Below are 24,641 nucleotides of genomic sequence, written 5' to 3' on the forward strand. Positions count from 1 at the left end.
TAAGTTGTAAAGGCCGCCGTTTTCTTTGTGAGTATTTATTACACGCCTGAAGTAGTTAGCCTGTTCTAACGTTTGAGTTTATTTTTTAACACCTGGGCCCTATTTCAGGAAGCCGGTTTAGTGCAAACTCTACCCTGAGTTAACGAAAACTCTGGGTTTTCGGTTTCACAAAGCGAGTTTAGATTAATAATGAGTGAGTTACTATGACGACACACTCCGTGAAGCTAACCTGCCCCCTAGCAGGTTTACTTCAACTAACCCTGACCTTCTCCGCCTCTTTGTCGGAAACCTGACTGTAGGAAGTGTCAGACATGGCGTGCCCCTTCCTTGAAGAGCCAGTAGATGTTGAAGCCCAAATTCTCCGCAGAGCTCTCCGCCGGGAGAAAGTGATTAGAGCGCGTTTGGACATTTTATCATTTCCTGATGATTTCCTGTGTGTACGTTACCGTTTTTCAGCACAATCTATAATTTATTTGAATAACATCCTCAGGCCTAATATTGCTCATGTGACACATCGCGGACATTCTCTCAGTTCTGTACATATTACTTGTATTGCACTTCAGTTTTTTGCAAACGGGAGCTTTCTGTATAATATTGGTGACGCTGAGCACGTTTCCAAGGCTACCGTCTGTCGGGCAGTCAGGAATGTTACAGTTGCACTGAAACGTCTCCTGTACTCGTTTGTGGTGTTCCCCGGTCATAGACCCACAAGATTTATCAAGGAGGGATGCCACAAAATTGCAGGTATCAGGATGAACGAAACTTAATTCATGATGTGGTGATATTTGAACTACTACTTAAATTTTACATTTATGTTCACGGTTCCCAGGCGTGATTGGCTGTATAGATGGCACTCACATTCCAATCATTGCTCCTTCAGTAAATGAAGGAGACTATGTGAACAGGAAGTCTTTCCACAGCATTAATGTGCAGGTACATAGTTCCCTGTAGCATTTCAAACTAACAAATTATTTCATTATAGTAATGGATGCTAATTTGTGTTCTCTGCACTGTGAAGATCATATGTGATGCTGCCAACATTATCACAAATGTGGAAGCCAACTGCTCAGCCTCTGTGAGTGGTGGTGGTGGAGGACCCCCACCTGTTTTTCGGGCCTCCGCTTTTTTTTCTGTTGGCTATAACGGGTCACATTTGAGCATACAGAGTAAGCAAATATGTACTTGTAATGTGCTCAGATAATTTCAATAAGTGCTTATAGAGGGGAAATTAATGTAGCCTCTAACTGCAATTGATTTACATCGGACAAACAGACCAAGCACTATGGCTCATAATACAATTACACCTTACCTGTTTGGACTATATTTTTATATTTCATTTTTACTTGCTGCCAGGAACGTTTGGGGCCTGTTGGGTTGCACCTGCGCTCAAATCACATCACAAAATCAAATGTATAAAATAAAAAATAAAATAAAATATAATAAAATAACGTGTTAAATGGGTGGAAATCCCTAGATCAATGTTTAAATTAACACTCACGCATTGACTCTGTCGGCTATGTTTTGCCATGCATGCTCCCTTTCTTTTGCAGCTGAGGCTGTGTTACTTTTTTTCCGCGGAATTTGCATGTTATCGGCATATGCTGCCATCAGAATTTCGGCCTCAAGCGCTGTAAAATACATTGACCGCGTCTTCTTTCCGACGGCATCCCAGGTCGTATCCTAAGAGACTGCGCATACCAGCTAGCTCCTGTGTTCACTGAGATATTCAACATCTCTTTATCTCAGTCGGTGATCCCCACATGCTTCAAAGAGTCCATCATTGTTCCTGTCCCGAAGAAACCCCACCCTGCTTCTCTCAATGACTATCGCCCTGTAGCCCTCACCTCAGTAGTGATGAAGTGCTTTGAACGCCTGGTCAGAGACTTCATCATTTCTTCACTACCAGACACACTGGACCCACTACAGTTCGCTTACCGTCCAAATCGTTCCACAGACGATGCCATCTCTCATCTCCTCCACACATCACTCACTCACTTGGACACTAGAAGGGGGAATTATGTTAAAATGCTCTTCATAGACTACAGCTCTGCATTTAACACCATAATTCCCTCCACACTCACCACCAAGCTGGAGCATCTGGGACTCAGCTCATCTATGTGTCAGTGGATCTCCAACTTCCTAACTGGCAGACCACAGTCAGTAAGGATGGGCGGACATGTCTCAGCCTCCACCACTCTCAGCACTGGAGCCCCCCAGGGGTGTGTTCTGAGCCCCCTGCTGTACTCTTTGTACACATATGACTGTGTGGCCACTACCAGCTCCACCACCATCATCAAGTTTGCTGACGACACCGTCGTGGTGGGCCTGATCTCTGATAACAACGAGACGGCCTACCTGAAGGAGATTAGGAATCTGGAGAACTGGTGCCAGAGGAACAACCTCCTTCTAAACGTCAGTAAGACAAAGGAGCTGATAGTGGACTTCAGCACTAAGCAGGAGAGGAACTACCAGACCCCCGTCATCAACGAGTGCCCAGTGGAGAGAGTGGACAGCTTCAAATACCTCGGAGTTCACATCACGCAGGACCTGTCATGGTCCTGTCACATCAACACCGTGGTGAAAAAGGCCCGACAGCGTCTCTACCACCTCAGACGCTTGAGAGACTTCCAACTGCCCTCCAAGGTGCTCAGGAACTTTTACTCGTGCACCATAGAGAGCATCCTGGCGGGAAACATCTTAACCTGGTTCGGGAACAGCACCATGCAGGACAGACGAGCTCTACAGAGGGTTGTGCAGTCAGCTGAGCGCACCATCCGCTCCGAGCTCCCTGACCTGCACTCAATCTACAGCAGGCGGTGCTGGACCAAGGCCAGGAAGATCGTGAAGGACCTCAGCCATCCCAACAACAGACTGTTCTCTCTGTTGAGGTCAGGAAAGCGATTCCGCTCCCTGAAGACCAACACAGAGAGACTGAGGAGGAGCTTCTTCCCGCAGGCGATACGGTCTCTCAATCACACCACCACACAGTACTGACCCACACATACAGTTCTTACACACACACTGGACTTTCTGGACTTTGGTTTTGCACAACACTGGTCACTATATTCTTCATTTCCGGTTAATACTTGTACAGCTGCTGTTATTGTGTATATATTTATTTATATTTAGATTTCTTCATACATTCTTATATAGTTCTATATTGTGTATTGTGTATTTTGTTGTACAGTTATTTTATTTTCAACTTTAATTTATATATTTATCTTTATCTTATTCTTCCCAGTTAAATTTACCCTTCATTCTAATTTGTGTTGTACAGTTATTTCATTTTTAACCTTAATTTATATTTTATTTCTTCCTAGTTAAATTTACCCTTTTTAATTTTTCATATTTATTTCCTATCTTATTCATAGCCTTTTCCTTTTTTGTTTTCTTTAGGTCACGAGCAGTTGTCCAAGCATTTCACTACATATCGTACTGTGTATGACTGTGTACGTGACAAATAAAATTTGAATTTGAATTTCCCTCCGTCTCCATGGTGACTCGCTTAATCTGTGCTCCACTAATCAGGGCTTTATGTATCCTCGTGCGCGCGCTTAACTTGGGGTTAAAGCAACTCCGCGTTGATTGAACTAATTGTTATCAGCCTTTCTGAAACCGAATATTCCGAGTTGGACAGTTCAGGGTTACTCAACCCTGAGTATCGTTTTTCACTCTGAGTTTTCTAAACCGGCTTCCTGAAATAGGGCCCTGGCGGCTCTTTTTTACTTCTCATCCGTAAATAATCTGCTCTTTCACGTGATTCAGTTTATTTTGAAAAGTCTCAACAGGATCTTGAGCTTTATTGTGAAAGGTTTATGTGGAACATAAACAAGCGGACACGCGATGCTGTTACCGTCGTTGTTGCTAACCACAACGCAAAAAAACGGGCGCTTTTCCGTCTGTAGTGTGGTTATATAAAATATAAGAGAAAGAGAGAACTTTAAGAAATTAATATAGCCGCTACAATGACCATCAAAACGATGAAAAAATATTGCCGTAAACAGTTTAGTTTGCGACACCACGAAACAAACGATAGCGTAAAATGAAACAATAGATGTTTTTATATCGTCATCCGATATATATCGTTATATCGAACAGCCCTAGTTTAAATCTGTTTTTGGAAAGAGTCATTGCAAGCTATCACGAATGTTTGACTGTAGTTTTTGATGCCAAGGGCAAAACATACAATTATTAGGTTTGGAGGTCATTCAATTACTTTAGGGCCATGGAAAATTTGGACAGGTTTGTACGCATCAGACATGGACTTTACATAACATCTCACTGGGGAAATTCATTTGTTACAGTAGCACAAGGGGCAGAAAGAAAATAGTGAAAACACCTAAAAATACTAAAATGCACAGAAAAGAAGCAGAGCTTCTACAACAACCTTTGTGGTTCTCCATAACCTCCTCTTATGATAAACTCTGGCATGTGTGTGATACACAGAACAGATTTTACTCACTGTTTTTTGTGAGTCTTTTGTAAAACGTGAAGACCTGCTGCTCTGAAGCCTTTGAATGTTTCTTTTATTTAATGAGCAGTAGTTTTCACCCTGCAATAATGCTGCTTGGTAACTTCATGACAAGTTGGAAAGGAACATACAGTATGTAAAACATTATTTTAGCATGTATTACAAAATACTGACAGGAAGAGTTTCTCATCCCTTAATAAATGAAATCATCATTTCATTTTTATTTGATAATCTGAAACAACCTAAGAAATCTAGACGAGGGCAAACACATTTTACTTTACTGTACATTCAGCAGATGTTTAAGTTGCCCTGACCTCAATTACAGAGGACAGTTTGAATTCAGGCAGATCCAGTTGACGAATACGACGGTTTCAATGCTGCTCCTTTCCCCGTCTCTCTCACTTCCTCCCTCCCCGAGCGCCGCCTCAGAGCCATTCTTTATTGCCACCCATGATTAATGCAGCTATGAATGGGTTTCTCTTTCACCCGAGCACTGTGGGAGAACAGCTTCTTTCGTTCTTTCTCTCTTTCTTCCTTTGCCATTTTGCTTTCTTCCCAATGTGACCTGATTTAGTCACAGAGTGTGAAACTGATTTGGACTCATTTGCATGCTAATTCCATAAAGAGAGGTGAAATGATGTGTAAGTATCACCTCGCTGATTCTAGGAGACACCGTCGCATTTGGAAGACATAATATGCAGTATAAACTCGATAATTCACAGACTCATTGTTCAGAAATCCAACCAGGGAACAGCACGAAGGGACACACTTTTAAGTGCTATACAACATTTTCACAGGTACGTGCAAAAAGAGGTAAAATGCTTGCACTGCTGTGTAAAATGCCCTTTTTAATGTTGGTATTACTGCATTGTGTTTGTTTTTTCCACGAAGTTCATGCTTTCATATACACATTATGTCTTGAAAGTCAAGGTTTTCTTCTAATAAGCTCATTAAAAGGTTTGAATTAATTATATGTTTGTGTGTTTAATTTAATTCTAATCCATGAATATGTGGCCAGTAATTCTGTCTGGAGCCAGTCTCCCAGTTTAGTTCAGCATCCTCCCCTTCATCCTCCCATCAATATCTTTTCATTGTATTTTTATTAAAAGAATGTAATAAATTAATTACTACACTGAAGATGCCTCGATTAGATAATATACCTGTGTAGCAGACGCCACTTGTCTGCTTTGAAGAGCTCCAGACAATATGCTCTTGCTCTTCACACCTGATTCAGCATGGTGTCATTTTGAAAACACAGGAGCGTGTAAACACTTCCTTCTGGCCTGAAACATTTCTCGCCAACTTTCATGCCTCAACTCGTCCGTCAGTGCTTTGAAATTGATTACTTGAAAGTGCTGGCCACTAATGCACTGAAGGAGGTGAAGAAAAGTTTCACGCAATCAGGAGACTCTGGTTTTCGCAAACGAACAAGAGGAACACGAAAGAAGCCTGTTGTTGACGAGAAGGATAACATCTAGAGCCAACAGCTGACATATGTTGGTTATTTTCTTCATCTTTTCCTTTGTCTACACTGAACAAAAATATAAACGCAACACTTTTGTTTTTGCTCCCATTCCCCATGGGATGGACGTAGAGACCTAAAATTCATTCCAGATACACAATATAACCATCCCTCCCAAACAGTGGTCACAAATCAGTCCAAATGTGTGGTAGTGGGCACATCTGCTATATTGAGATAATCCATCCCACCTCACAGGTGTGCCACATCAGGATGCTGATCTGACATCATGAGTAGTGCACAGGTGTACCTCAGACTGCCCACAACAAAAGGCCACCCTGGAATGTGCAGTTTTGTCTCACAGCAAAATGCCACAGATGCCACAAGCAATGAGGGAGCGTGCAATTGGCATGCTGACAGCAGGAATGTCAACCAGATCTGTCGCCCGTGCATTGAATGTTCATTTCTCAACCATAAGCCGTCTCCACAGGCGTTTCAGAGAATATGGCAGCACATCCAACCGGCCTCACAACCGCAGACCTCGTGTAACCACACCAGCCCAGGACCTCCACATCCAGCAGGTTCACCTCCAAGATCGTCTGAGACCAGCCACCCAGACAGCTGCTGGAACAATTGGTTTGCACAACCAAACAATTTCTGCACAAACTGTCAGAAACCGTCTCAGGGACGCTCAACTGCATGCCCGTCGTCCTCATCGGGGTCTTGACCTGACTCCAGCTCGTCGCCGTAACAGACTTGTGTGGGCAAATGCTCACATTCGATGGCGTCTGGCACGTTGGAGAGGTGTGCGCTTCACGGATGAATCATTGTTCACATTGTTCAGGGCAGATGGCAGCTGAGAATGTCCCAGTTCTTGCATGGCCAGCATACTCACCGGACATGTCACCCATTGAGCATGTTCGGGATGTGCTTGACCGGCGTATACGACAGCGTGTACCAGTTCCCACGAATATCCAACAACCTCGCACAGCCATTGAAGTGGAGTGGACCAACATTCCACAGGCCACAATTGACAATCTGATAGACTCCATGCGACGATGTGTTGCACTGCATGAGGCAAATGGTGGTCACACCAGATACTGACCGGTTCTGGGTCCCCAGACCCCCAATAGCGCAAAAAACTGCACATTCCAGGGTGGCCTTTTGTTGTGGGCAGTCTGAGGTACACCTGTGCACTACTCATGATGTCAGATCAGCATCCTGATGTGGCACACCTTTGAGGTGGGATGGATTAACTCAATATGGCAGATGTGCCCACTACCACACATTTGGACTGATTTGTGACCACTGTTTGGGAGGGATGGTTATATTGTGTATCTGGAATGAATTTTAGGTCTCTACGTCCATCCCATGGGGAATGGGAGCAAAAACAAAAGTGTTGCGTTTATATTTTTGTTCAGTGTATAAATACAAACTGCGGTAAACTTTGCATGCTATCTATATACCAACCGAAGCATCACAGAGCTGCTGAGATTCAAACAACAGTTCAAAGATAAGCTTATACTTTAAGAACTGTCACAAACTATGAAACAAACATCCTCCTGACTGATCCACTGAACATGACCTGGATTTATCCGTGCTCCTTCACCTGTTAGAGCAATAACACTAAGTCTGACCCCTAAGTCAAAAGCTGGCAGATAATCAAGAGAAATGCTTGGTTAAGTCACTTCAGACTACCATAATGGCTACATTGATGATAACATTGGCTCTAAAATCAAAGACGACCGGACTTTAAAAAATGCATTTAACAGGGGAAGACACAGACCACACTTTCAAGGAAAAACTGAAATTCAATGAGACACGGCTGTCCAAACAAATGAAGTAACACTGATACGGCTGTCGTATTCATGGGCGTAATCAAGAGCTGGACAGCAGCGCCTGACCTGACTCGACCTAAGTCCTTCAGGATATTCATGGTTCATTCAGAGACATCTGACTGTAGATGTTAAACAGCCTGGCATTTTATATGGTTAAGACAGAGAGAAATATCTTTCACCAGCTTCATGATTTGGAATCACGTAAGCTTGAAAACAGGATAAATATGTTGTGCCATTATGATTTTTATTTTTAAAAAAGGACAACTTTGTAATGATTGTCAAATTGAATATGTCATGAGGCTATCTTGGGAGCAGTATTCTCATCATTGTGTTATGGTGAGTCACATCTTGTCTCCTCTGAGTTTTGATGCTGTAATCAAGCCCACAAATGAACCAGAAAACCATTTCTGGTTGTGACAAACACTGAATTTTGATTAGGCTACAAACTTAAAAAAAAAAGAAGAAAAAACAGCTGGCGTAAGCTGAAAAGCACAAGATTAAAGTCTTTGCTGCGCATCCAGAGCAGCCAGTGAAGCTGTGCAGGGAAAATGATGAACACTATACTATTGCTGGATGCTACTTTTTCATATTACCTTTAGGAAGCACAGCCGGTAGGAAGAGAAAGGTGCAGCATATTTTAAATTACTACATGTAGATGTCCTTCTGTCAGCTGTAATTTTCAAAATGTTTTTCTTCATATTGACTATTTTGGCTGGCTGCAACAATTTGTTCTGTATTTTAATCTAATTTAAGCCCCATATGGTAGACTGCCAAACCAAACAACATTGCATTTAAAACGCACATACCTCTACCAAGGATGCACTCTCCTCTAAATATGTTTTAACAGCTTAAATGTTTAGACTTATTTTTAATCTCCATCCAAATCTAAATCTGAGTGAGTGAAGACTGAGCAATGATGAGCAATCCCACTGACGTCTGGTGGGGGGGAGCCAATCAGTCCTGACAAAAATTCACAAAATGAGCACGACCTTTTAACACTGAAACGTTTAATGATGCTGCGTAATGAGTTCAAATTACATGCTAGAAACCATGAAAATCATCAGGCATTTGTTATGCAGTACACAAATACTCTGGTTCACATGAGATAGCAGGATAATAAAAGTTAAGCTAAGCTTGCTCAAAAGATGACTTTTTGTTGTTTTTTAAGATATTACTTGTTTTGTCCATGTTTTGTCCCTGTGTTGCACAGCTCTTCGCTTGTGAAGCTGAGAAGAAACGAGACTGACTCTAGCGATGATGCCATCTGGATATAAACCCTCCATAGATGGTGAATAATTGAACAACTCATACCGACAGGAGAATACGACAGCAGAGCAGTGATCTCAAAAGCTTTCAATGATCAGACTGCTTTCTGCCACTAGGCGCTTCTCAGTCAATACCAAAAGATTCAATTTGACAGTGTTTGTGAAGTAGTGTGGGATCATGGGAGTTTTGTTACATCGCTAATGTAATGATAACTGCTTGCTTAACATTAAACAGGTGGACCCATGACATTGAGGTGGACTACACATACAGCCACGTTGTGAAGTCAAGCAAAAAGTAGCCTAGTAGTGATATCCATGTCCAAATAATCACACTAAAATGAACTACATGTGCATTTATGAATGCTGTAGTAACATTATTACCATGGTTGTCTATAGGTGCTAAAGGGGAAATGACTGCATTGACAGACAACCAAAAATTAAATGTCCCTTACACTGAAATAAACACATTTCTCTGGGTTTGTACAATATTGAAGGCATTTCATATTGTAAATATATATATAATTTATCAGATTGTGCAAAAGCCAACCCGAATTACTTAATGTTTTGCTAGCAAAGTTTGTGCAGTGACTTCCTGAAAATGTGCAAATGCTCATGGAAATACAGTATATAAGGCAAATATCTACAACTCTAAGAAGGTTGTAAGTCAATGTTTGGTGTGATCACCTTTATTCTTCAACACAGTCAGAACTCTCTTAGGCAAGCTTTCTTGTAATTTCTTTAAGCAGTCTTCAGGAATAGTTCTCCAGTCTTCTTTAAAGACACTCAAAACTCTTTTTTTGACAAAACCTCCACCACTGGCTAACAGAGCCATGACAGATTCCCACCATGTTTTAATAGTGGCTGTAGACATTCACTGTTATACCTCATTCCTGACCTCCTCTGTAGATATTGACGGCAATTTGAGCCAAATACTTCAAATTTAGATGCAACACTCCATCAGACTTGTTACTGCTGATTTTCAGTCCAGTTCTTGAGTAATTCTTGAGTAAAGGTTAATTCTAACCTTCCACCGAGACCATTTCTGATGAGTCTTCAGTGAACAGCAGATGGATCAACTGTTTCTTAAGACTTTCAGATACTGTCCTACTGGCTATATTGTTTTCAGGCATGATAATTTTCTTCTTTTGTCCTCCACCTCTCCAGTTTCCTCAATTTTTTCAAGGACACATTGCACACCATGCCTAGACATGCTATATTTTCATCTATTAGCTCTCTGGGAATCACCTTGTTAGGTCCAAGGACTGAAGTGAAAATGAGTGAAAAAGCAGCCAATGTCCAAAGCAAAACTTTGACAGTTCTTCAGAAGCCTGGAAAAGTATTATTTAATGCCACTTAACAAAATTACCGAAAAATTACCAGAAAGTTTGACACCTTGGAAGCAAAATATACAGAAGTAAGAGGTGACTGGAGACAGGCTTGGATATCTACCGACAGTACTGAGAGAGTCAGTATTGCTGCAAAATATCAGATGTTGTAGTCCAAAACCTGGCTTGGAGACAGACTGGTGACCAGGCTATGTTTTACAGGTAGGATAGGCTCCAGCCTAACTATGACCCAAAATTAGACAAGCAGTTAAGTAAATGGATGCAATGATTGTAGTGCAAACCAAAAATTGAATAAATTATGCATTGATATAAACAGGTAAGAGATTCATGTCTTTGGTTTGTTTCTCTGTTTGAACGGAAGTCATATTAATTTAAATTCATTTTAAAGGGGATTACGGAAACAAGCTCTGAGCTGGTAATTATATCTCACTTATTAATAGTTTCTCAGCACCTGTTTGCTAGTTAACATACAGACACATTGTGGTTTGTAGATTGTCTGCTTCATGCTAAATTCTGTGTAGGAACCTCCAAAAGTTGATTCTGTTCATCTGGACGTAGCGTTTTGTGGGAGAAACGTTTCGTCACTCATCCAAGTGACTTCTTCAGTCTCAGCTGACTGCAGGTTTCCCCAAGCTTATAAACAGTACATTTGCATAATGACTGAAACCAGCCCACTGAAGGAACAATGGGCTGGGAGGTCAGTTCCTTAATCATAATTATGCAAATTCTCATGACCATTGATCAACAACCACTGACCAAAACCCACTGATCAAAGACCACTGATCAATGGCCATGAGTACCATTCACAGAGAGTTGGGGAATGGCTGCAATCACAGCATTGTAAGATGGTGAAAGATGTACCCTTAGGCCCCCTCCTCGATTCAGAGATGGGCTTTCCCTTTTCACGTAAATGGCCTCCTTGACTCCACGCTCAAACCAGCGTTCCTCCCTGTCCAGGATGTGCACATCCTCATCATTGAAAGAGTGTCCACTGGCCTGTAGGTGTGAACAGACTGCAGAGTCCTGGCCTGACGAGGTAGCTCTTCTGTGTTGTGCCATCCGCTTCACCAGACAGAGGTTGTTTGGTTTCCCCAATGTATAAATCCTGGCAATCCTCCTGGCACTTAACAGCGTACACTATGTTACTCTGTTTGTGTCGGGGACCCGATCCTTGGGGTGGACCAATTTTTGGCGCAGCGTGTTTTGGGGTTTAAAAGCCACAGAGACCCGGTGTTTAGAAAAAATGCATCTCAACTGTTGCGATACTCCTGACACCTATGGGATCACTACAGGTTTTCGCTTGGGCAGCGGTTGTCCTGCTGGAGCTTTCTTTAGGTGCCTTTCCCGCTTTGACAAAAGTCCAGCTGGGATAGCCACATTTACTCAGGGCCTTCTTGATGTGCTGTTCTCTGCCTCCCTGTCAGAGGGGATGGTGTTCGCTCTGTGTTGTAAGATTTGGGGAAACCTGCAGTCAGCTGAGACTGAAGAAGTCACTTGGATGAGTGACGAAACGTTTCTCCCACAAAACGCTACGTCCAGATGAACAGAATCAACTTTTGGAGATTTACTTTCCTGGATGATTGAGAATGCATCAAGACGTTCTGTGTAGGAAATTTGCTTCCTCTAATTTTTCACCCAATGTAACAACACTACAGCACCAGACTGTAGAGAAAGCCCATCATAAGTCATGATTTCATTTTAATGGCACGTGAAAATGAACAGATACTGTATATTGATCTTGGAATGTTTCGCTCAAGGGCACGATAGTCTTTTATTGTATCTTCAGTTATGCAAACATTATGAACAGATTACAAACTGTAAACATTTTGCATATGAAATCCACAGCTTACAGACCAAATCTTTTAAGAAGATATTGCTCATGATATCATGTAATGGATATTGAAATTCCCCTATGGCACAGCTATCCACAATGCTAAGACAGAGTCATTTATGCCGTTGCATGTTAAAACTGAGCAGCTTATTCATGATTTAATCACAGATTTCCAAATACTAATTATCTTTTATTATTTCCGCTGCAGGGCTAGAGGTTGTTGCCCTCTTCTGGCTTTCCCCCAGCGTCCAATCTGGTATCCTGCGACTGCAGCCTTGAACAAGATCCCAACAGGCTGCAGAAAAGGTGACTGTCCTTCACTGCAGGTGCTACACAGAAAACGATCCCCGCCCTGAGACAAAGCAGGGGTGGTGGTGGAAGAGCCACGCACAGGAGGATGTTATAGAGAAAGCGCGGCCCTGAAGGAAAAGGTGGAAGGTGATTGGTGAGGGGTCGGCTTGTAGGAGGGGGTGATAATGATAAAAACCTGACATTTCTACTCTAAACACGCCAGCGAGTTCACATGCTGTGCACATCCTTATGAGTATCTGTCATGGCTCTCCAGGGGCCCTTTACTTCCTTTAATAGCCATACATTACTCTCCTCTCTCTGCACTCATCCTCCACAGTCCTGTTCACCACCCTCTTCCTGAGCTGAACACAGCCATTGTTCTTCTCTTTCCGTCTGTTGCACACTCCCATCTTTAACCTCTTGTACCAGTTTTATAAATTTCTCCTCATTTTTTCCTCTACCTGCACACTAACAGATTGCAAAGATTAGTAAATCAGTTATAAAGCGTTTAGCTTTTTTGGCAACGGGTGATATGTGGCTGCAGGATTGCTTTTTTATAATCATGGGTAAGATGCTGCAAATGTATCTATATAATGTCAGTGACCTACTATCCAAACGCTTTCGTTGTATGTTTGTAGATTGTGAACATAATCTTATCATGGCCTGTTTCACAGATCAAACGACGCCACCTGATCATACCACAGAGATTCACTATAAAATACTGAATGGCTGTATCACTGCAAATCCTTTAAGGCTTATGTAACTCGTAATAACATTACGGAGCTTAAAATCTATCCGACCGTGGGTCAGCATCGACATTGCCGCTGCTGCTGTCAGGGAAGTCAACAAAACAAGAGTTGTACTATAAACAGCTAAAAAGGTGGATGCCATACAAGTGGATGATGGCTACACTGAAACTCATAGATGCTGCGTGATACAAAGCAGAGCCTGTGAGCCTGTCCCCTGCTCCCTCTGAACACAATGAACAGGCAGACACAATGCTGTCAGCATCTGCCCTCACCAGCATCTGTGGCTGGAACTGCATGATACACAAATCTAATATTAAACACAGGCTTCAGATACATTCAAGTTTGCTTAACTTGATTTCAAGTAAAGGGATATAACAGTATAAGTGGTGGGGACTAATGCACCTTACTTGTTTTTAACTTTACTTCCTTAACCTAATATCTCATTCAATTACATGCCATTTCCCCACACGTGCCGTGTGGGGAAATGGCATGGATGGGGTATATTTATAAGAAAATGGGCACATATCATGGAAAACGGGCCATTTCCACAAAGAGAACTGCACACGCCTGAGGTTTCCACCCCCTTAAATAAAACGATGCTGGAAAAGATCTGTGCCCATTAAGGACATCCAAATTTAATGACCTTCCTCGTCTCGTGAGAAACTAAAGGCCTATTTGCAATATAAGTACAATCAATAATTTTAGGCGTAGACTCGGCTGCGCATGGATGAATCACCGAGAATTGTAGCAGCAGGTCTCAGCAGACCTACTCCGAGCTTCTTTTTTTTTCTTTTTAACTGAGCTGTCCGTGAGAACAAGCACTCTGAATCATAAACTTCGGCAGCAAGAAACGATTTCGGTCAAAGCTCAGCGCCCCGTTGTTAACACTGATGCTAAAGGCAGATCCACGGGCTAGGGCGATCAGCATCCATGCACCCTGTCCCCCCTCCCCGATGCCTGGGAGGAAGGCGTAGAGGTTGTAACCGTTACCGGGGATCAACCGTGCTTGTATCTTTTCTTAATAAAAACAAAACAAAACACATCCTACCTGGAAAATGTCATATGCTGCTCAAGTCACCTCGTGTTGAGATTTGCGAGAGATGGAGCTGGCTGGTCGCGCATCACTCGGTGTGCGTGCGTGTGTGCGTTTGCGTGTGTATCACCGACAGAAAGCGTACGGAGTACAGCGGCTGGCAGCGGAACCCCGGAACGAGCATAACGCAAAGCGAGCCCTCTGCGGTTGTCTGGTCGGCACAAAAAAAAAGAAAAGAAAAGATAGAAACACTCACACAAGAGCCAGCTACCCCACCCGAGCGGCAGTTCGAACTACACCGTCACTGTTACATTACAAAGAGGGCTTAGGTGGTGTAGCTCACAGTGTATAACCGCTGGAAACAGGAAATCGAGCGTCCACATCCCGACAAACTAATGTGGGACAAACATAGTATTTGCGTGGGGCAAAGTGGGACAGTTAAAAGAACTGGGAGATAGTCAAAAACATCTAAATGCAAGGTCAAATAATTAGCCCACCTAGGTGCTCATGTCCCCCAATGCCTAGTATGTTGTTATGAAGTTTGAACATGATCCATAAAAAATGTGGGTAATATAACGTTTTTACTGATTCTCACTTTTAGTGTGACCTTGAGCCAATTTTTAACAAAATTAAATTAGCTCTAGCTTATTGGTATCTGTCACCACACAAAATGTGAAGATACTATCTTGAAAACTGTGGATGCTAGACTGCTAACAAATAGACAATCAATCAATCAATCAATCAATCAATCAATCAATCAAACTTTGACCTTTTAATAAATTGAGTTTCTGATAATAACTCGATAATAACTCAAAGCTCTGTTTCCAGAAGGTGCTATAGATAAAACCTCTAAACAATGTTACTACCGAAAGGTGATTCATTTTTGAACTCTTTTAATGGCACAGGAACATGAATGGTTTGTTAGTGTATACAGAAAGACCATATGCAAAAATATTGTTGAAAAATAATACAACCCTGTATGTAAAAGTTGGTTCACTGTGTGAGATACGTAAAAACAGAATGCAATACTTTACAAAATGTCTAAATCCTTTATTTTTTTTATAATGGTTAAAAGACAGCATAAGAAATGTTGACACTGATCAGTAAACCACTGCATGTCATTTGAAAAGCTTAAACTGAGAACAAAAACATATTAAAAAGGGCCAAGTACCTCCTGTTGCTTCAGAAATGATGTTCATTTTCTATTATTAATTTTGCAGCCTTACAGCCCTGTGCCTGCATAACGTCATTACCACATTAATATGCCTGTTGATAAGCTGAGCTGATAGCTTGCTCCATACTGAATATAAGTACAATAAATAATTCTAAAAGATGATTGCAAATTTTGGAGAGTCTTTAAAGTCAGAATCAGGAAATAAATCAGGAAGCAGATTGTAAAATTGACATAAAAATGTATTTTTAACTGACTCGCTAATTAACTGTGTAGACCACAGCTGATCCATCTTGAACTTTATTGCGTGTAGAAAAAAAATATTGATGTGTTTTCACATCAATTATAGTAGCAGTAGTTAAGTGACAAGGACAATTTTCTCTACAAACACCACAGCCTCAGGTTTCAGACAGAAGACAGCACTGTCACCCAGTGGCTGCACCTGTGCATCACAACTGAGTCAACAACTAAAAGCGCTGCCAGAGATGGGGGAGGCTGAAATCTGACACAGAGAAGCAGACTGGAATATGTTTAAGAACACTGATGCTTTGTGTGTCATACACTGGAAAAATGGGACTTCTTAGCACTATCATTAATGAATATATTTTAACCATTTTGATTACTTTGGTCAAATTTGTGCTAAATAATCAATTTGACAATATACTTTAGGATGGTTGCTGGTGGTAAAGAGGCTGAAAATAAGAGACGGAGGACCAAAGCCCACACAGCAACAACATGAAAAATTTCTTGTCCAAAGTATCCTGGCATCTTGTTCATGAGTAAGGGAGAGGGGAGATTGAAAGATGAATTGGTGCGGTATCTGCAGGAATATGGGCACTGTACTGGTCCAGTGTGGTGAAGAGAGACCTGAGCATAAAAGCGAAGCTGCCAGTTGACATTCCTACCCTCACGTATGGTCATGAGCTCTGGGTAATGACTGAAAGAACAACGCTGTGTAAACAAGCAGTGGAAATGAGCTTTCCCCAAAGCATGGCAACGTGAGATGTTCTGGCCATGTCCTACTGAGAAGAGGCCCTGGGGTAGGCTCAGGAGACACTGGAGAGATTACTGGAAGTGCCCCGGGGTCACTGTAGCAGAAGGACAACTGACAGTATTTGGTTTTAAAAAATGTTTCTGTGGAAATGATGGACCTGACACCAACAGCTTTTGCAGTTTTACACGTTTTTTATTTGTTCAGTGTTTTTTCAATGGGCAACTTTCCTGCTTCCCCGCTTGTACCACACACACCACCCCACCTCAGGTCCCGGCACATCTTTTACAGGGGAGACGTGATCAGTTGATGGAGCTCAGGTATCTGAGCAACAACAAATTTGGGCTATTTAAAACACCATGTTTTCACTAACTCCAACACTAGAAGCGTCTTCATGCAGTTTTATTCTCCTGTAAGTCAATGAGCTTTGCGCTCAGTACTTGTTGGGAAGACCCTCGGGCCTGAAATGGTTGGGATCATTTCCGTCTCGCCCCCAACGGTTTGCCGCCTGATCAGCTTCGGAGTCCTCAGCGCCATGACCCAGTCTCTCCTGCACCCACTCTCTGGTGTTACTAAAATGGAAATAGACAGTGAATCCACCTATCTTCAGTAAGTACGTTTCAGAACAACATCAGAAACTGAAAAAATGAGAGAAGCAGAATTAGCAGCCTTAAAAAATTAGTGATTAGTTAATCAAAAATACAAATGAATTTCAGTAAAGTAGATTGTCAAACCTGATAACCTCAGCAGCCCATCTGCCTCCTGCTCCTCTCTGTGCAGCATCAGAGTTTCCTCTGGCATGAAAGTATTTGTCTGAATCTTTCCAGTTGGCCTCCCTCATGTCGCTGTAGGCTCGCCACATATCACCAGCCCCTGATCAGAATTACAGAAAACAGTACTGATAATAAATAATGACAACATTCGCAATTAAAATATCAAAATCTGAGAAATATGACAGATTGTTGTTAGGTATTTAAAATGCCATATTTCTAACCTTTAACTGCTTCAATTGGGAAATTATACCACTGGGCATTGGTTTCCACAATTAGAATGAGAAAAATCCCAGCCACAAGCAACTTCATGGCTGCAGAAGTCACAAAATTTAAATCTAAAATGCTTTTTTTTTTTTTTTACACAGTTTAGACAAATCTTTAGAGCTCACTGAATAACTTACTACTGAGGGACGCACTGGTCTTATATTCTGTTCTGTACAATCATAGGATTACTCAATAATGGAAAGTTTTGGTCCATGTTTACAGAAAGGAAAGTTCAGCCAAACACACCAGGCACCAGTTGTGAAATCGCAGGTATTCACAGCTGTGGAAAAAAAGAGCAAGCTTCATGTAAACCAAAACATCCGAGGGGTTTTTTGCTCATCATGAAAAATCTCTGTTCATTCCAATAAACTCTGCTGCCTTACCTTTATCAATGTATGTGCAGCAATTTATTACTATTAAAGTTATTTATTCATTTTTAGATGTGTTAATGTTTGCTTCTTTCTAGTTTCTTCTGGTTATGTCGTCTTGAATTCAGAATGCAAATCCAGAGTTGTCAGGAAAATTTGGACAAAAATGATTGTTTATGATGTTGTTGCTGCTGCTGTTTTTGTCACTGATGCCTCAGGACGTGATTTTGCGCGAGAGAAAGTCATGCACATGAGCACAAATGCACATATATATGTGTCTACTGGTACACGCTGGTGGTGCTACTGCTGCATTAGTTTGTGTGTTACACTTTACTGGAAAAAACCTATATGGGATTTCTTAATAAATGTAAAAAAGATCTATTGCAGTCTATTGCGATCTCTTTGTCTGTTTCTTTTTAAAACATATGCATGTTAGTTTAGGTTTTTGGTTGTGTCAAGGCTGCGTCTGTGAATTTAGTTTTGTATTTTCCATCCATCCACATTTTGCCACATACTTATATGTCCGTGTATTCTTTGTAGTTATTTTCTAAACAGTTTTTATTGTTAAAAGCAGTTAAATCAGGTGGAGGAAGTGGTTGGGGAAAGGGAAGTCTGGGCTTCTCTGCTTGATGAGTCACTAGATTTGTGGTAGAAAATGGATGAATGGATGGTTGGAAGGCATATGGTGAAGGCATCAAAGCATCATTAGACAAGATGAAATAATAAAATTAATACAACTTGCAAACTAAGGATATTTCATCTCTGTCTTTATGTTAGTTTGATTTTCCCAGTTCAGAAAATAGTTTCAAGTAGCTTCTGTTTTTCCTCAAAAGTCTATGTTTTATTTTTATTTTAACTGGATATTTTTGCACATCTAGTTTTAGTTTTTATGTTAGTTTAGCTATAACTCTTCATAGTTATAGAAGACTAAAAGAAAAATATATTTGTTACTCATAATAGTTCATAATCTAAAAAAAGGAGAAGCATACAGTTATAAGTCAGAATGAAGGTAATGTAATGCACAATTCAGAGGCAACCTGCCAAAAATGCTGTAGCAGACCTCAAAGGAATATAAAGGAATGCTCACTTCAGTGACCTGAAGCATCTTTGTAGAAGAAAGAAGAGAGGATCAAAATACCGCCACAAATAATGACAGGGGGTAATATGTCACGTGTTGTTGTTCATCTGAATTTGTTATCATCTTAAATAGACAGTGAAAATCTTACTTTCCAAGCTGCAGAATTTAGAGTTCATCTTTAAAGTTCACTGAATAACTTGTTTACAGGAACACTACTATTTTTATTCTGTTCAGAAACAAGCGGGGTCAGAGAGATGAAAGTTCAGCCAAGCCCACCGGTGTCCTGAGTGTGCAGCTGCAGGTTGGGGTTGTGGTGGGGATATTTAACCTGGCACTACTTTCTGTTCTTTTTAATGCTGTTCAAATCTGCATTGAATCCATAAGGGTCAACAGGATATGTTGTATTTAAAACAGAAAATCAATCTACAGTTTATTTGATCAAAAAACCAAACTATTATTTATTTATTTATTTTGCTTTGTTTTATGACAGGCTTTGATGCTGACAAAAACACTGCTCTGTTTTGAGCAGTGCTAAAGGTTCAAAGCAGCAGATGGCAGTAGAAGCCTACTGATTCCTGGCAGAGAAATAACTGTAATTCCTCCAATCATGTCACTATGACATGACATGATATGACATGACATGTCATAGTGACATATCTTACACTGAAAAAAATCTATCACACAAATTCCTATATGCATGTATATATCATATTTATTTTTAACTTCCCTCTCACCCCTGCGGGTGGACTTTATCCGTGAAGCTCAGATTCTCTAACAGAGGCCCGGGAGCTTGAAGGTCCTACACAGTCTCTTTGCTGCTCATAGGCCTGTGCTCTTCTGGACAGAGATCTTGGATGTCATTCCTGGGATCTGCTGGAGCCTGTTGCCCAGTTTGGGTGCCACTGCCCTGAGTGCCCACAGGGACCACTTCGCATCTTCTCCCCAGCTCCTCTCTCAGCCATTTGTATATTTATATATACCAGGATTTCAATTAAAGAGCCGGTGCACACTGGAACCATAAAACCAGTCACCAATACTGTTAATTTATGATGTTTGTGGCATAAACATTACATTGGGTGATGGTCCAATCATTTTTAAGCAGTCCACATGTTTGTTTTGCCGAGACCTGGGAGAACAAGCCTTGAGAACAATTTACAAAAACTAAATAAATAAAACTTACATATTGAGATTGCCTTGTTAGACTTTGGATAGGGGTCACTTTAACACAAAATTTCAATAACTTAATGGCACTATTAGTGATCAAGTTAGCAAAGGACCCAATATGCAGGCCAAATGCAGACTCTCAGGTTGGCAATTAAAAATGAACTTATGCAAAACTTAATGTGGTGGGAAAATCCTATGACTAACAAAAATTCAAAAACAAAAACAGCAGCTAAAGAAATGCAAAGAATTAGAATAAAAAGAAACCAGAGAGCGCAGAAACAAGATGGATGTGAAGAGGAGACGATAACAGAGACAGGTTTGACGCTTAAGGTACAGAAAAAGAAAAGAACAACAACAACAGTTGAATAATGATGAAATTAAACCAAATAAGAGACTGTTTCACAGTGTAGGTGTGTGGAGTGTTGAGCAGAGGATCTGAACAAAAGATGAGCTCTTTATTGGCTCTTTAGCAAATCCAAAATGTAACATAATCCAAGGAAAAATTCCAAAAACACGAATTCGAAACCTGCACAGGGAAGCTAAACCAATAACGTACACGGATAACTCACTGGTGGACTAAGCAAAAATAGCAGGAACTGGAGATGGGTGGGGAACAAGCCATAGCTAAATAAGATTGACAAAGGTAAAAGCAATCCATTCACCAATCAAGAAGTAAAAGTGGGAAGAGCCACCACTTAAAACTAAACGTCTTAAGAAATACACAAAGGAGACTAATACAGACATGGTTATTAACACTTCACAAGAAGTGCAAGACAAGAAAAGACCAAGATGCTGCCGCCCCAGCAGACCGCACTGTAAAAGATGGCTGAGGCCACCACAGAGTCATAGAAGGTCTTCAGAAGTGGGCCCTTCACTCCAAAAGACCTGAGCATCTGCAGCGGGTACAGCATGCTCTGCCTTTTCCTGTAGAGAGCATTTGAGTTGTGAGACCAGTACAGTTTATTGTTCAGGTGAACACCAAGGTACCTGTAGCTATCCACAGCCTCAATATCAATACCTTGGATGTTTAGTGGCTGCAGTGGAGGATGTTTGTGCCTGCAGAAGTCTACCACCAGCTCCTTGGTTTTACTGGTTTGGATTGGTTTTAGTGTTGATCTGTAGGTAGTTCTGCTGACACCAGTCCATAAAGCCTTAATACTAAATAGTGACTAAAACTTAAATGCAACAAGTACATGAAGTTTAAGATTGAAGATAACAAAAAAAATCAAAACAGGAATCGAAAATCAAAATAATAATAATCAGGGAACCAAACAGAAAACGCTTAACCCACTACTGTAGGGTTACACAAGCATCTCAGGGGTCTGTGAGTTAAAGCAGTGCATTGAAGATACAGCATATTACACTGTACTGCTTATTTTTTTCTCTCTTTTCTCACAAGCAAAACAGTTAGATCAGATTAAAACAAGAGCAATTAGGAAATTCAATACAAAAATGTTACTGGTGGCCTTCAAAACTAAATTGTGAAAAAGAAAGGAGACACTGTCAAATGACCAAAACACACATTAGGTGCAAGGATTTGTGTTGCAATCTTTCCACGCAATAATTTACCTTTGATTGTTGGATTTCTGCTTGGTCAGCTTTTGGTTAACTTATAAATAAATAAATTTTAAGTATACATGACAACTGGGTTACAAATAATTAGAGAACCAATCATAAAGGATAAAGCAACCCCAGAACTTAATGCTATTACCACCACGTTTCTCCAGAGAGATGGTATTAACCATGTGATAAACAGTAACTTGGAGTTCAGCCAGAAAGCTCTGTTTTAATCTCATTAGAGCAGACATCACTTTAGCTCTTCCCCTTAGTACTTTAAACCACATATGGTAAACTCCAGGTGGAAAGAGTGCCTTTCTAGCTGCTTTAAAATGATGGAGTGGTGCTGAGATTATTGCCCTAATGCCTCGCCACAGTTATCGCAGAGATCTACAAAGAATACCTTGGCGCTTAGTACTTGTTTTTTGCCACAACATGCAGTCAGATCTGTAGGACCTCAGAGACACAGGTGTACCTTCCAGAAGGTCTCAGTCAGCTTCAGGGCATTTAAAGATTGATTAAACCAAACTTACTTTAACATAATTTGGATTGCCAAAGGGTGTAAAGTGTTGGAAGACTGACATTTTGTTTTTAAACTTGTAAAAGTTTAAAAAGTATATATTTCCAGTTGTTCAAAATTGGCTACTGAGTTCTGAATGACATACAAAAGCAGTTTTATTAGTTTCATATTCTGCAAAATCATAAAAGCTGTCATTTGACTTCTGCACATTTGACATAAACAGGCTGTAACGATATTCCCTGGGCTGCTTTAAACTAGCTCAGCTGTAATGTTTCTAACAGTGCTGTTGATTGTGATATGATGAGTCTAAGATTACCTGGAATCTGAGCGCTCATGAATCACTCTTTTATTGTTTCAAATAAACCAACATCTCTCCAGACTGTGACGATATTTCGCAACGTCACCGAAAACGCCCGAGGGATTAAAGCACGGCTCGAGTTGGGCTGATGAATGTGTTGTTTTGCGTTCAGAGGAGGCACTGTGACAGGCTAATAAATATGCATCACAGTGACAGTGCGAAAAAAAGATGAAGCTGTGAGAGTGAGAAGGAGAAGTTTCTGTCCATATGCAAGGGAAGCGTATTTTTCAAGAATTAATCGAATGTTTATGCAACAGATTAAATGCATTCCACACTTGACATAAAGCAGAGGCAACAAAAGCAAAATCGTAAAACTATCTGCTTTACACAGATGCACAAAGCTCATACAAGATGTCAGAGGTGCTATCACAAGAAATGTGTCAGACAGAAATCTGTGTGATTGAACAACTGAACAAAGGTGTAACATTGAGTCAACACAGCAGAGCAGTCAACTGGCACTGAGCTTTTTGAGATAAAACACTGCTACATGCTGCAAATTGAAAAATGCTCTCTATCCCTGACATAAAATTTCACTGTTACTTCAAAGATAAAACTAAAAATAATTCTGGGCCTCCCCTAAAACAATGAGGACATGGATGATTAACTTCTACACTTGAGCTGCACTATATTTACAGCAAGAAGCTGAAGATAGCTCTTCCAATGGGTAAAAAAAAGCTAAAATAATGGTTAACTGGGGGTGCTTCTTCCTTACAAGTTGGAATTGTTTGAACTGGATGTGTAAAGTAATTTGAATTGATTTTCACTAAATGTGGTGCTGTACATTATGGCCAGACATCTTCACTCTGGTCCCATCTGTCTAGATGCAACTTTGCAAACCAAAGCTGTGCTCCTTTTAGAGAAACACAAGCTTTCTGCTGACAACCCGTTCAAACAGCCATACTTGTGCTTTCTCTTTGTTTTGGCACCACCTGACCTTTGGGTGAAGACCAACAAACTACCAAAACCAAAACCTGGAGATAATCAGTCAATTAAGGGTAGCCCCACCTGGCTGGTCATTCCTATGGAAGCAAGGTTAAGGTTGGACTTTATTTTTTCAGGGTTGCTTGTGAAAACTTTCTTTTTCACATGAATGTACTATGTTGACTTAAACAGTTTAAGAGCCAAGAAATGTTCCACTCTTGGGAGTTTCCCATTTGTGATGAACAAACAAACCAACAAACAAAACTTGCTTGCTTGTGTCACTTTCCAGGTCTTTAGCAAATTATTGACAACTCAACTTTGGTGTTAATTTGGGTTGCTCTGTGGCTCAAAATCACCAAAAACTTAGAGCCGATAAATCATATTCCATATAGTGCATTTTTCAAAATGCCATTCTAGTTGGAAAAATGTACACACCAATGGAATTTTTTTTTAAAAACTAATAAAATATGAAATATTAACAAAATATTAATGATCAAAAATACTCTCAGACACGCAATCGCATTAGGCTGAAGTAATAAATAAGTTGAGATTCTGTTGTAATAAAATCGCCAATCAGGTTACCAGCTCTGTGCTGCATTTCTGTCTTTTTATGGCTTCAAAACGATCGATTACACAGGAACAAAGAATAGAAGAGAAAACGGTTTAAAAGATATTCAGTAAGTGCATTTCAAGGACACATTTACAAGAACCTAAAAGCTAGAAAATTTTAAAGCACTTTATTGCCATGCTCACATTGTAATCTTCATCTTTAACGTTTTATTACTTTTTTATATATAATTTGCCCGCTAAACACTTTTCTTCGACTTCTTTATTAACACTGCATGCGACTTTCAGTTTAGTTGTAACACTCGGCGTTTGATCGGCTTTAAAATCACCTCCTATATTATATGTTTAACCGAAAGACAGCGTCCAGGTGACTGATTGATGGGTAACACAACACTAGAGATCGCCATTGAGCCACGATCCACGCGTGATTCAGGGCGAACGTGAATAGTGAGTAAATGTGCCTTATCGACTGTATAGGCCTTTTGGCTGTAATGGCATTATTATAATAATTAAAACGCACAGACTGCTCATGACACTACCACTAATGAAAAGCTTACTAGAGGCTCAACACGTGAGCGAGAGCAAAACGTATGGGCTACAACTTGGACACGTTATGCGTAAAAGGT

The 24,641-nt window shown here is 40.7% G+C and overlaps 2 protein-coding genes across 4 annotated transcripts in view; both read right to left on the reverse strand.

Moving 5' to 3' along the window:
- Positions 1-14,433, reverse strand: part of apba2b (amyloid beta (A4) precursor protein-binding, family A, member 2b) — an 80,038-nt gene extending 65,605 nt beyond the window's left edge. For 2 of the 3 annotated variants that reach the window (XM_080297010.1, XM_026166944.2), the window contains exon 1: positions 14,299-14,433. The gene's annotated coding sequence lies outside the window, so the exon portion shown is untranslated. The remainder of the gene's footprint in view (positions 1-14,298) is intronic. The other variant, XM_026166958.2, reaches the window with a different exon arrangement.
- A 2,186-nt stretch (positions 14,434-16,619) lies between these two features.
- Positions 16,620-17,640, reverse strand: saa (serum amyloid A). Its single transcript, XM_026165411.2, has 3 exons — positions 17,440-17,640; positions 17,180-17,318; positions 16,620-17,017 (listed from the first exon to the last, which is right to left on the reverse strand). The coding sequence occupies exons 1-3, from the start codon at positions 17,525-17,527 to the stop codon at positions 16,879-16,881; spliced, it is 366 nt and encodes a 121-aa protein (XP_026021196.1). The 5' UTR covers positions 17,528-17,640; the 3' UTR covers positions 16,620-16,878.
- Positions 17,641-24,641: the final 7,001 nt, after the last annotated feature.

The sequence above is a fragment of the Astatotilapia calliptera genome, chromosome 1 (assembly GCF_964374335.1).
Source record: "Astatotilapia calliptera chromosome 1, fAstCal68.1, whole genome shotgun sequence".
Classification (NCBI taxonomy): Eukaryota; Metazoa; Chordata; class Actinopteri; order Cichliformes; family Cichlidae; genus Astatotilapia; species Astatotilapia calliptera.

Excerpts from the sequence above, each read along its gene's own strand:
- saa (XM_026165411.2), bottom strand. The coding sequence starts at position 17,527 with ATGAAGTTGCTTGTGGCTGGGATTTTTCTCATTCTAATTGTGGAAACC. Across the intron at positions 17,319-17,439 it reads CCCAATTGAAGCAGTTAAAG|GGGCTGGTGATATGTGGCGA; the intron begins GTTAGAAATATG and ends AATTCTGATCAG. Across the intron at positions 17,018-17,179 it reads TGGGCTGCTGAGGTTATCAG|TAACACCAGAGAGTGGGTGC; the intron begins GTTTGACAATCT and ends TTTCCATTTTAG.